Source organism: Heloderma suspectum, chromosome 4 (genome assembly GCF_057233095.1).
Source record: "Heloderma suspectum isolate Gila_16-S chromosome 4, 16-S_ref, whole genome shotgun sequence".
NCBI classification, from domain to species: domain Eukaryota; kingdom Metazoa; phylum Chordata; class Lepidosauria; order Squamata; family Helodermatidae; genus Heloderma; species Heloderma suspectum.
The window spans coordinates 53,712,067-53,725,737 of record NC_139461.1 but is presented as its reverse complement, the minus strand read 5'-3'; the positions used below and the strand labels follow the sequence as shown (position 1 = coordinate 53,725,737).

The following is a 13,671-nucleotide window of genomic DNA, read 5'->3' as shown; positions in this document are numbered from 1 at the left end:
TGGTCTGGTACTCCCATCACTTTAAGAATTTGCCACAGTTTGTTGTGATCCACACAATCAAAGGCTTTAGCATAGTCAATGAAGCAGAAATAGACGTTTTTCTGGAATTCTCTTGCTTTCTCCATGATGCAGCGAATGTTGGCGATTTGATCTCTAGTTCCTCTGCCTCTTCTAAATCCAGCTTGTACTTCCGGTAGTTCTCGGTTCGCATACTGCTGAAGCCTAGCTTGTAGGATTTTGAGCATCACCTTGCTGGCATGTGAAATGAGCGCAATGGTGCGGTAGTTTGAACACTCTTTGGCGTTGCCCTTCTTTGGAATTGGAATGTAAACTGACCTTTTCCAGTCTTGTGGCCACTGTTGAGTGTTACAGATTTGTTGGCATATTGAATGCAGCACTTTAACAGCATCATCTTTTAGGATTTTAAATAGCTCGGCTGGAATACTGTCATCTCCGCTAGCTTTGTTGTTACTAATGCTTCCTAAGGCCCACTTGACTTCACTCTCGAGGATGTCCGGCTCAAGTTCAGTGACCGCACTATCATGGCTATCAGGGACATTCAGATCTTTCCTGTATAGTTCTTCTGTGTATTCTTGCCACCTCTTCTTAATCTCATCTGCTTCTGTTAGGTCCCTGCCTTCTTTGTCCTTTATCATGCCCGTCTTTGCACAAAACGTTCCCTTGAGATCTCCAATTTTCTTGAAGAGATCTCTAGTCTTTCCCATTCTGTTGTTTTCCTCCATTTCTTTGCATTGTTCATTTAAGAAGGCCTTCTTGTCTCTCCTTGCTATTCTCTGGAACTCTGCATTCAGTTGGGTATATCTTCCCCTTTCTCCCTTGCTTTTCGCTTCCCTTCTTTCGTGAGCTACTTGTAAAGCCTCATCAGACAGCCACTTGGCTTTCTTGCATTTCTTTTTCTTTGGGATGGATTTCGTTGCTGCCTCCTGAACAATGTTACGGACCTCCGTCCATAGTTCCTAAGGCACTCTGTCTATCAGGTCTAATCCCTGAAATCTATTCCTCACCTCCACTGTATATTCATCAGGGATATGATTTAGGTCATATCTGAACGGTTTAGTGGTTTTCCCGACGTTCTTCAATTTAAGCCGAAATTTTGCAAGAAGCAGCTCATGATCTGAGCCACAGTCAGCTCCAGGTCTTGTTTTGACTGACTGTATGGAGCTTCTCCATCTTTGGCTGCAAAGGACATAATCAATCTGATTTCGATATTGACCATCTGGTGACGTCCATGTGTAGAGTCGCCTCTTGTGCTGTTGGAAAAGAGTGTTTGCTATGATCAGCGTGTTCTCTTGGCAAAACTCTATTAGCTTTTGTCCTGCTTCATTTTGTACACCAAGGCCATGCCTGCCTGTTATCCCGGTGATTTCTTGACTTCCTACTTTAGCATTCCAATCCCCTATGATGAAGAGGACATCTTTTTTTGGTGTTAGTTCTAGAAGGTGTTGTAGGTCTTCATAGAACCGATCAACCTCAGCTTCTTCGGCCTCAGTGGTTGGGGCATAGACTTGAATTACTGTGATGTTGAATGGTTTGCCTTGGATTCGTACTGAGATCATTCTATCATTTTTAAGATTGTACCCCAGTACTGCTTTTCCCACCCTTTTGTTGACTATGAGTGCTACTCCATTTCTTCTAAGGGATTCTTGCCCACAATAGTAGATATGATGGTCACCTGAATTAAATTCGCCCATGCCTGTCCATTTTAGTTCGCTGATTCCCAAGATGTCGATGTTCAATCTTGCCATCTCATGTTTGACCACCTCCAGCTTACCTTGATTCATTGATCTGACATTCCAGGTTCCTAAACAATATTGTTCTTTACAGCATTGGATTTTCTTTTCACCACCAGACACATCCACAGCTGAGTGTCCTTTCGGCTTTGGCCCAGCTGCTTCACTCTTTCTGGCGCTACTTGGAAATACCCTCTGCTCTTCCCCAGTAGCATATTGGACACCTTCCGACCTGAGGGGCTCATCTTCCGGCGTCATCTCTTTTAGCCTTGTGATACGTTCCATGGGGTTTTCTTGGCAAGAATACTGGAGTGGGTTGCCATTTCCTTCTCCAGTGGACCACATTTTGTCAGAACTCTCTGCCATGACCTGTCCGTCTTGGGTGGCCCTGCACGGCATAGCTTATGGCTTCACTGAGTTACGCAAGCCCCTTCGCCACAACAAGGCAGTGATCCATGAAGGGGTCATAAACTGTAGTTGGTTCTTAAACATTATTAACAAGTTATATTAATATGAAATTCAAACTGCTAAGTGATTACGATGTATTTTTCTTCAGTGTTATGAAACAGAATTAAGTTACTAAATAATTGTTCATAGATACACCATAATCATGGTAAGGTACAATGTTTTCCAATAAATATTCAGGAATTGAGAATGAAGGAAAATAAACAGTATTCCCCTAGCTAAAGAAGACAGACTGTACAGTTAAAATGATTTCCCCCTTCTTTTTGTTGAAGAATATTGCTGTGCTCTCTGCATCATCAGTTAAGCATTGTGTCTGTGATATGACCACATATAAAAGAAATGATAAATTATGACTGTGCATGACTCCCATCTCCCAAAACAGCACCAAATCTGGCTCTTGTCTACCTCATTAATACAAGACACTTTGACATTAGGCTAGAACTAGATGTTACAACAAACATGAGATTGCCATGCAAAACAGACCTGTGTTTCTCCCCCACCCCCAAGTCTCAGCACATGATGTGACATTACTGTGGTCTAGATTTCCTCCCTCCTTTCAACTAGAAACCAATGAAGTGGAGCAGGGGCAGAGAAACTAGTCATGTCACAAATTGAGTATCGTTTATATTCAAGGGGAAAAGAGGATACTACACTTTGTTGCTTTTTTCAGCATCAGCCATTTGTCATAATGTCCAGTTCGAACCTGAGTTGTATACCGATTTAGTGGATATCAGGTTATTTCAGAAAAAATGGTCGGTCAAAATGGATGTCTAACAGAACAACAATGTTATTGCTAAAAACAGTCTAGAACAGCAGCATAGCTGACTGCTGACTGATAACCTACCAGGAAAGAAATCTTGCTGTTGTGGTGGACAGCTCAATGAAGATGTCAACCCAGTGTGTGGGCGCTGTAAAAACGCAAGCTCCATGTTAAGCATAATTAGAAAAGGAATCTCCCCTATGAGAGAAGGTTACAACAGCTGGGATTGTTTAGCTTGGAAAAAAAAGGAGGATAAGGGGAGACATGATAGAGGTCTACAAAATTATGCATGGTGTGGAGAATGTGGATAGGGAGACCTTTTTCTCCCTCTCTCAAAATACTAGAACCTGGGGTCATCCCATGAAGCTGATTGGTGGGAGATTCAGGACAGATAAAAGGAAGTTCTTCACACAGCACATAGTTAAACTACGGCATTCACTACCACAAGATGTAGTGATGGCCACCAATTTGGATGGCTTTAAAAGGGGGTTGGACAAATTCCTGGAGGAAAAGGCCATCAATGGCTACTAGTCTTGATAGCTATGTGCTACCTCCAGTACCAGAGGCAGTGAGCCTCTGTACACCAGTTGCTGGGGAACATGGGTGGGAGGGTGCTGTTGCACTCATTCCCTGCTTGTGGGTTCCTGGTTGACCAGCAACCATGCTGGTTGGTCAATTGTGTGAACAGAATGCTGGACTACATGGACCCTTTGTCTGATCCAGCATGGCTCTTCTTATGATCTTACAATAGCAGAGTGCTTCCAGATGAGGCTTTTATGATGCCATCACCCTGCTTTGTTCACAGAATTTTACTGAGGTGGGGATCCAGTCATCATTGTCATCTGCTTATAGCCCTCCCATGTTTCTCCACTGCTTCTGTCTTTTTTCTTACCACAGAAGATCCATTAAGGAAAAAAAGACAGAATTGCTGCGCAATGCCTTCTGGCTGGTTGTGCTAGAAGCCCTCACTCTGGAAGTACCCTCAGATGGTGCCACCTATAATTGGAATAGCAGTGGGAACCATGCTGAGCATGGCAAATGAAAGATACTGAAAATGTGTGTAGAGATATTTTTAAATATATGAATGTGACATATATTTCATTCAGTTATCTGCTCTTTCCAAGTGGAAAAGTCATAATATTTTTTATGACTGTTAGAGAAATATTGCAAGATATGGTCTGAGGGCATATGGTGCAGCCACCTTGCATAACAGAAGCCAGTCTAGGTCTGGTCAGTGCCTGGATGGGAGACCACCTGGGAACCCCATGTAAAAAAAAGGCAAGATATCATCAGTTTAGCAATTAAAAATAAATTATCTAAGGTAGAATGAAGTCCAGTCTTTTTGAAAGGGTAAAATGATTTAAGTGGGTAAAATACATACTGAGCAAATCAACATATTTCTTATTATACATTCTGGAATCCTGAATTCTGTTATAGCTGCTTGAAGAGCAATCAGAAGCACAGAGAGTAAACAAAAAACAGAAGCGGGCACCATGTGGTGTCTGTCTTCCCTCATGCACCATCAGGGATACTGTCTTTGGAAACAGGCTTAGCCCTTTCCTAGAATTTAGATATGTAAGATTGCTCCTGAAGAAGGAGCTCTTCGTTCCAGAATGCATTGCTTTCATTAATTAGATAAAGTATGTGAAGAGTTTTGAACACTTAAAAGTGTTATAAAAAGAAGTATTTATACTGTTATAAAAAGAAGTATTTAACAATATGGGCAATTGCAGATTTCACAAGGATGTGCTTTCCAAGGCCCTGGCTGTACTAATTAGAGGGAAAGCCCCTGCCCCACCCCTTATGGCACACTGTAGTGTCAGGACCATCTGTACCCAGATCTGAATCCAGAGTGAGCACTTCGGTGGCACAGAGCACCTTTTATCAGTTTAGGCTATGTCCTTATTCAGACAGAGATAACCAGCTACAGTTATCCATGTTCTGATAACTTCTTATCTAGATTACTGCAATGTGTTGTACGTAGGGCTGCCTTTGAAAACAATCCGGAAACTTAAGCTGGTCGAAAACAGGGCAACAAGATTGTTGATGGGTACTGGCCAACTCGTTAATATTATGCCAGTACTTTTCCATCTGCACTGGCTGCCGGTGCATTTCTGGGCCCAATTCAAAGTGTTGGTATTAACATTCAAAGCCCTAAACAGCTTGGGGGGCAGATTACCTGAAGGATTGTCCCCTCCCATATACACCTTCCCTGACCCTAAAATCAACTTCAGCAGTCCTTCCCCAGGACCCTCCACCAAAGGAGGTGAGGTGGGTAGCTCCTAAGAAGAGGGCTGTTTTTGCTGTAACACCCTGGTTGTGAAATGAGCTTCTCAGAGTGGTTCGCCTACATGGCTCATTTCAGCTCTAGGTGAAAACCATTTTATTTTCCCAGGCATTTTAGTTTTTCAGTTTCTGTTTTAAACCTGTTCTTTGGAACTCCCTGCGCCTGGAGGTCAGGCAGGTACCAACACTGCATTGTTTCCGATGCCTCCTGAAAACAGCACTGTTCCAGGAGGCATTCCTTAATTGACCAGCCACAGTTTCTATTGGCATTGTGTTTTTTTAAGTATAATTTTAATGTAGTATTTTAATCTTTTATTCTTTTACTGTTTTATCTTTTATGTTCACCACTCTGAAATCTGTTCCAAATGTGAAGCAGTAGATAAATATTGTAAAAATAAATACAGAAATAAATAAATGGTTTTGGCCTCCTGCCACTCATATCCTTCCACACCACTCAAGATTAGCAAAATTCATTAGCAAAAACCACTCAAGATTAACAAAAACCAACAACTACCTTAAAAGAGTGGATGGTGCCACAGATTTCCTTATCTTACTTACAGCATTTTTACCCTGCCCTTTAGTCAAAAAGGCTCCCAGAGTGGCTTATGAGGATAAGTAGCATGACGGTCCCTGCCCTCAAGTATACAAGCTAAAAGACATGACACATAAAGAAAGGGGTATGGAAGAGGAGGAGGAGGAAAAAAGCAAGTTCAGTTCTTAAAGTTACAGCTCTTACAAGACCAGCTGAAATGGAAACAGTTCAGGTAACCTGATGGAATGGCTGCCAGCTAGGTGACAGTGGGGGACTGCCAAAGACAGCTGGTCTCTCAGCAAAGGCAATGGAATAGCAGTGCTTCTCTCCCTAACAGATTTCAACAGGTGGGGAGGCAGTATTATATGGAAAGGGATAGTCTCTAAAATATGTGAATCCCCCATACTAAACATGAAAGCATAATGGTCAAGTAAACATATATTCGAATTCTTAATTTTTGCTTTGCTGTATTTTAATGCTAGGCATTCCTAACTGCGTAGTATTTAATGTATGTTCTTTAGAACTGGTTTCACAAAAGAAAAGGCTGACGGTGGTTAAACTTGGACTTGACTTCAAAGGCTTTTTAGTATTTAGATAAAACAAAGCCAGGTGAGAATAAAATATCATATTGCAGTGGTGAGTGTTATGTTAGCTATTAAAATATGACTGAATTCCATGTTCTACTTATTTTCAAAGCTTATATTTGTAAGTGTATATTGGTAAAACTCCTGCAAATTTAAAACAGACCACAAGTACTTGCTCATATCTAAAGCATAATCATAGTCTTTAAGCTATATTGCTATGGACCCATTCACTTCCTCCAAGTTTTTTTTGTTGATTTAAAATGTGAAATTACTAGAAAGCAGGGAAAATGTAGATCTTTTTAAACAGTGAGTACAAGTTACTGAGTTCTGATTCCATAACCTGTCTTTTTTTAATGTATGAAATTCATTAGGTAGGAATTATTTTATTTATTTATTTCATTTCTATACCGCCCAATAGCCAAAGCTCTCTGGGCAGTTCACAAAAATTATATATTTGTTATTTTATACATCTTAATATGTTTGTATGTGTGGCAATTACATTTTTCGGTGTCTCATCAATTAATTTTTCAGCATTGTAACGTTGCAAGGAACCTGTATGGCTTCGCTGCTTTTCTGAAGACAGTTAAAGCAGCTCCTCTATCATTTATGTCTCTGAAATAGGTTTCTGAAAGGAAAGCCAAACATATTTCTGATATGAATGCCAGATATTTTTCTGAATGTGTCTGCCATTAAAAAGGCAGGACTGCCAATTTAAATAGTGCATAATAATGATATTAATTTTTATGGTGTGTATAAGTTACATTTGATTAGTTTTTTGCATGATTAAAATTTGTAAAGCCTTTATGGCCCCCAGGAGCCAACCTGTAATAAACAGCTCTCACCTTCGAAACCATAAAACAGGCTTGCAGTACTTGAACATTAGATCTAATTGCCTTGCTACATCAAAGGAAGTACCAGAGGACTGAGAAAAATCACAGAAGGGAGGAGGGGGTAGAGGGCAGTTTCACCTCCAAAGGTTATGTGGCTGTGGCTTGGTGGAGCCCTGTAAAGTTATGGCCTAAAAACTGCTGTTTGCGATTAAGTTGATGGGGGAAAGTCTACCCCGCAATCTTTCCCTGCTGCTGACACAGAGTCTTTGTTCACATTTAGATTTCTCAAACTGTTGCCAGGGTCAGGCTGAGGTCAGACACCATGATGATGTATAGGAGAACATGTCTGGGAATTTCTCTCATACTTAAAACACATACCAGAAAAAAGAGCACCCTGCAAAAATTGTCTGATGAGACCCAGATGATGATACTGTGGCTGTTCTTTTAGTACCGTCATGATTTTCTCTCCTACACACACACACACACACACACACACTGATTTATTAATGCATACTGTGACAGCCATTACAATTTTATGCCCCTTCAAGATAAGGACACTCAGTATCACTTTGACACTTCATTTTCCTGCCCAAAGGGAACGGGCTGGTAAATCTAGGAAAAGAAGAAAATATGTCCATTCCAGAGCATGAATCAAAATGGAAGTGCTATAGGCTGTATTAGGCCATGGGTTCTGACTAGATGCACTCTGTGTGTGTGTGTGTGTGTGTACATACTTGGCATTAACACAACCCAATCTAGTCACGATCACAGGCTCACAGCATCCCAAACTGTGCCCCCTCATCACCCTTAACAAACACAGCCTTGCTTCCAACTGTGACTAGGGAGCCTACAGTGTTTGATTAGTAATACCACTGTGCCAGGGAAAGAAGGAGAAATAAGCATGCTAATGCTGTGAGAATTGTTTATTCCATTTTTGTTGATTACTGCTGTGTCTACATTTTTTAAAAGAGGGGTTTCCCCCCTTCCTAGTATAGTTGAATGAAATGGCTATGATATCTAGTTTGCAATATTGGATACAGAAAGAAATCAGTGCAAGACATTCTGATCTGCTTTTAAAATCAAAAGTCATAGTAAACATTTTTTCACGAAATATTTTTTGTAGTTTGACATTGTTGATTTCAATTGTCTGCCTGTGCATACAGCTCTACTGCAGAGTTGGCAAGTAAAGCACTAAGTAGCAATTTTTCTGTGCTCAGCTGCTCCATATGACAGAGGATATTTCATTCTGCTGTCAGAATGTTATTAATAAAACATGGGGTGCGGAAGGGGCCACGATTTCCCCTTTCAATCACTATAGCATTTACAATGAAAATTTTATGCAGTGTGTAATTTTCACTTAATGCTTGACACTTAAAATGTCGGTAGCTGTATTTTGTATGGTTCCTGAAGGGTTAATTGTATCATGTTCCCTGTGTAAAAGCTCTGCTTATCAAAAGTGAATAGAGGAGTGTATGCAAATGCATGTCTGTGACCTTTTGCCTTTCCAGGGTTAATTTATATGGTCATTAAAGATTTTATGAAATTGAGCGGCCTGGTGTTTTGAATCCCATTTTACCTTCCCCTCCTAATTTATATAATTCCTACCTGAACTGGGAAATATGACTTTCTTTTTTTGTTTGTATTGCAATGAAAACAGCATGCTGTGCTGTAGGGAATTGCAAGTCTGGTTATCTGGCATTACTCAGATTGCTAAAATTCATTAAAATGTGACATCAGCACAGTCAGAGACAAATGATCACAAGATGAAAAGGAACAGTAGGCCTTTCACGGATTAGTGCTACATGGCCCCAGCATAGAAGCTAACTGCATAAACAGATTAATCCACTAGTAGCAGCATAGCTAAGATTTACAGAATAATTAAATTGAGTTGAGTTACTGTGAAGATTTTCATGTAATCTAGCTGGTGTGAACATGTAAGTGAGGTGTGGGTAATGCCACTTCTTTAGAAGCAATATACCAAGTTGCGTCATTTACCCTGAATAGCTCCTCCTGGAGATTAAAACTGAGAGTTCTCAAGGTTTAGATCCAACACAGCATTTGCATACTGCAATTAGCAGGATGGGTGGACTCTTAACAGGATTCATTTTTGAGTGGTTTTCTTAGCTTTCAAATATATTGCTGTGTGTGCCATCTTTTGTTCAGATCTGAGTTGTGTACACTTTTTATTGATACAAATTACTTCTAGACAATGAATAGCAAATGAAAAACATCTGATCTATCACACTGGCCATCACTGTATTTTCTGACAAATAAATGTTTGCAATTTCTGGGCTGAATCTGAAAATTTACAAATCATTAATAATTAATAGCTGATCTCTTTAAAGTGCCATTCTTTTTAACTTCTTTCTGTTTCTTCTTTTTAAAAACCTTGCATTAAAATTTAGTGCTGATCTTATTAAAGATCATGTTTACAATTGATGTTGAATGGTCCCTAAGTTAGCTTCTTTTAATGTTTTTATGCTCGTTCACAGAAGAACAAGTTGAAGATGCAGAAGGGTCTGCTAAAAGCTCATCAGTGTCTGTTGCTGATGATAAAGACACGTGTGAGAAAGAGGGAAATAATAGTGAAGGCAAAAAATCTAGTAAAGACTCTGGTAAGATGCTAGAATTTTGTCACTCTTTAAAAAATAGTCTTTCATTTAAAACCGTCTGGACATTCCTGCTATTATCTACTGCATGTGTATTTTGCATGTGATTTCTATCAGTAGCCTCCCATTGACCTATTTTTAATCATAACCATCTGACAGGATAGATGCGGATAAGTTGAAGAATATTATAGGACGAGTAGTGAGATTATTTTTTAATCAAATCAGTTTGTGTGCTTGTAATTTTTTAAGCGCCTTTCATTAATCTTAGCTGTACTTGTGATTCCTCTGATGGCATATTAATTTTTCATAAGCATAGGATTAAATACCACTTGAAATTTTTCCCCCTGCTTTGAAATTTTGTCTTCTTGCAGCCCTAAGAATGTAGGAATGCTTCCCCCACCTCACCCTCTGTACTTGATATATGATCACTTACATTCAGGAATCTTCCCTTTTTCTGGGCATTTATCTGGTATTTAGGAAAAAAATACATAAAATCCAGTGAAAAAGTTTACGGATGATTCAGCCTAAGAAAGAGGAAATATCATTGAAAATGGATTACGAGTTGGGTAATATTGATCTCTGGGAATATACAAAGCCCAGTAATGAAAGCTACTGTCTTTGAAAACAAAACTCCTATGTCATGACATTTACTTGTGCACAAACAAACCCAAGGCCAGCATCTGGCACGGATACACAAGGCTTTTTCTGTGTTTGATTTGGCAAATATGTGACTTCATCCATGCTTTTTATGTATGAGATGGAAATCTATGGTCACAATGAATATTACATTGGCTACTTTTGCTGCTCGCTATTCCTAGTTACATTATGCTGGATTCATTGAAGCAGAAGATATGCTGAAACAGGTTGAAGTCTATTAGTTTCAGGTAGTCATATATCTTTTCCTTGTATCCCAAAGACAGCAGCATATAAAGGCGCTTGTATTCACCATAAAGACATTTAGTTATACAGACAATATCATTTTGCATGTCACTTTACTTAAATCTGAATTGGCCGATAATTGTAAAGATACTCCTAAAATATTGTTTAAAATACAAATATAAACATACTGATTTTTCTTTATTCCAAATTCATTCAGATTTAAGGAATAAAGTTTGGTTTGTATTTGGCTATCAATATGTTGAGGTCAGTACCTACTCCTGCTCAGAAATCTCGGCTGCACTGGGGTTATTTTGTTTTTGGAATTAAGATACTGAAGAAGAGTCTTTCATGGCAAAGCTTGGTCTGTAGGGTTCTTTTGAAGCACACCTGTCCTTTCCTTGGAAAGCGTCTGAAAGAGGTACTGCTTACGCTCATTACTGGGTCATTGCGGAAGTGTAATGGAAAAAGAGATAAAGCCACTTGTTAAACATCTGTCTCCTTCAAAGTGCTTCATCAAGCAAGACTTGTAATATGTTTCAAAGTTCTTTTCTGCCTAGTTTATCTACTGTAAACACCTAAGTACTTATATTAAACAAAGTTATTAATGGGACAGTAGGCAAAAATGGTGGTCTTCGGTAGAAGTAGTATGGGGGAATTCTCAAGATTCCATGAGGATTAAACTCTCAGAAGGACCACGTTTGATTAGGACCAAACTTGCTCAGATTGCACTGCAACAAACATGGTGTAAAATTGTTTTAGCTGTGCTATGAGATATTTTTAAAAATAGATGCTAAAGGCAATTGTTATTCTGTTGCTTTTACAGCAAACTTTGGGAAATAGTTCATATTTCCAATTCTCAATCTGTCCTTTGAATCTTTTGATAGAATTCTCTAAATTAATTCTACATATGAGGCATTCATTCCATGGACCTAATTCTCAACACAGCTGCCAACTATGCCTAATGACTGCATAAGTGCTTCTGTATAATTGAATGTTAATTTGGGCTTTCTTCTCCTGAATTAAGTGTTGAAAGTCTTGCCAAAGAAGTCACAGGGAAACCAATAAGTTAATCACAGCCTTAACAAGTTAGACAGAAAAGTGCTATCACCCCTCTTTACCATAAAATCTATTAGAAAAGGAAGGATTAACATGTTTAGTACACAAACAATTGTGTAAACTGTTGTTCTCCATTGCCTTCCTTATCTCAGACTGAGGCTTTCAAAAGAAGACTTGGCAATAAGCAAGCTATGCTGAATATTCATTCAGAAGACAAGCCTCCTAATGCCTCATTTATATTGTCATTTAAATCTAGTGCCACTTTAGATTAATTATAATCCAAATTACAGCTCAACGTAGTGTTGGAATTAATATGGAATTTATCCAGATTAATACATTTGCACAGAAAATGTAATATGTTTCTGACATGGCTAAGGGGAACACTTTTTAATAAGATAGTAAACACAAGGAGCAATGGAAATTCACCTTAATTATTGCAAAAAAAAAAAATTATCCTCTAATTTTGTTCTAATTAGAAAGAATACTGCACCCGCTTTTATAACTTCAGAATTATTTCTGATCTGAATAACATAATATGATATGTCAGAAGGCCTAAATTATACAGTCTTTATGGAATTCACTGATTTATAAATAATGAAACGGTATATTTGTTTATAGGTTTTCAGTACTGTTTCATTAGTGCACACATTTATTGGATTTCTCTCATTAACATAAACCTCTTTATAACCATTGTTTTTACTTTAGGAAATTATAAAGTAGATGGTTTTCCTAGTTCTCCACAATTCAAGTGTACTTGCAATACATGACTATTTGATTTTTGTAGGGCAATCCATTACACATTTCCTCAGACGTCCCTCTAGAATCAATGGAACTTACTACTAAGCACACACAGGCTTGCAACCTTAAATGCTTATTTATAATTAAGTCCTGCTTTGGACTTAAATAATTTAATTCCATTTTTATTACATGTTGTGCAGAAACAGAAAAGTTTTAGTAATTAGTCATAGAATGAGAAAGACTGTGTGCTTTAGAAAAAAAGATGCACCAAACCATTATGATGATATAAGAACATTATTTTAAGAATGAAGCTCACTTCAAATATTACACCCCATGTGGGTATGGACCATGCAGTGGGGTATAATAATTGTATTGCGGTTACCTCATGAATTGGTCAGTCAAATGCAGTTTACACATGCTAGCGCTGCATAGTCTTGGCACCAGCTGATGTTGTCATGACACATTCTTCACAACTGAATTGATCCATACAGTAAGCACAGTACTAACATTATGCCCCATACATGGAACGGGATTACATGGAGATATTTTGAGTAGTTTCCAAATGTGGATCGTCATATAAGAAGCAGACTAAAGTGGTGGACAGTGTCATTAATAATTGGCATCTGTGGCAAATAGCTACCAGGGATTGTCTATCAACTGTCTGTAGGACACACATGTAATGTAAGTGGAATGCTCTCTACAGAAAAGTCATGATTTAGACCTTTCCAAATCTCCCTATTAAATAATGCATTGTCAGTTCTATGAATAGTGCAAATGTCACATAAATCAGACTATACTCCTTTAAACTGCTGCTGTTTTGGCAACTGCTAGTTGTGCAAAGGCTTAACTTTGGCTCACTCCCTTCACAGGAAACTTGTTAAAATACTAAATTCACCACAGAGGGGATATACTAGACTTAGTCTGTACACTGCATTGGTCCTAATGGATAGATTAAGACACAAAGCATTGTAACTAAAATATAGAGTTCATTTATGCTTTGATTTATATATTGTTTTACACTTTTTTTGTTTGAATGTAAAGTGTAGATAATATTATGTACCTATTTTCTAACGTTTACTGCACAATCTTATGTATGCCTACTCTGAAGTAAGTCCTATTGAGTTCAAGGGGATTTACTCACAAGTAAGTGTGTATAGGTCAGGTGTATTAATATTTAGATT

General features: G+C 38.5%; 1 protein-coding gene across 1 annotated transcript in view; it reads left to right on the top strand.

Annotated features, from left to right (window-relative positions):
* The window catches only part of ZFHX4 (zinc finger homeobox 4), a 235,295-nt gene that overhangs the window by 186,406 nt on the left and 35,218 nt on the right, over nucleotides 1-13,671 (top strand). Inside the window, exon 5 of the mRNA XM_084849259.1 lies at nucleotides 9,701-9,823. Within this exon, the coding sequence (XP_084705385.1) occupies nucleotides 9,701-9,823 (123 nt within the window). The remainder of the gene's footprint in view (nucleotides 1-9,700; nucleotides 9,824-13,671) is intronic.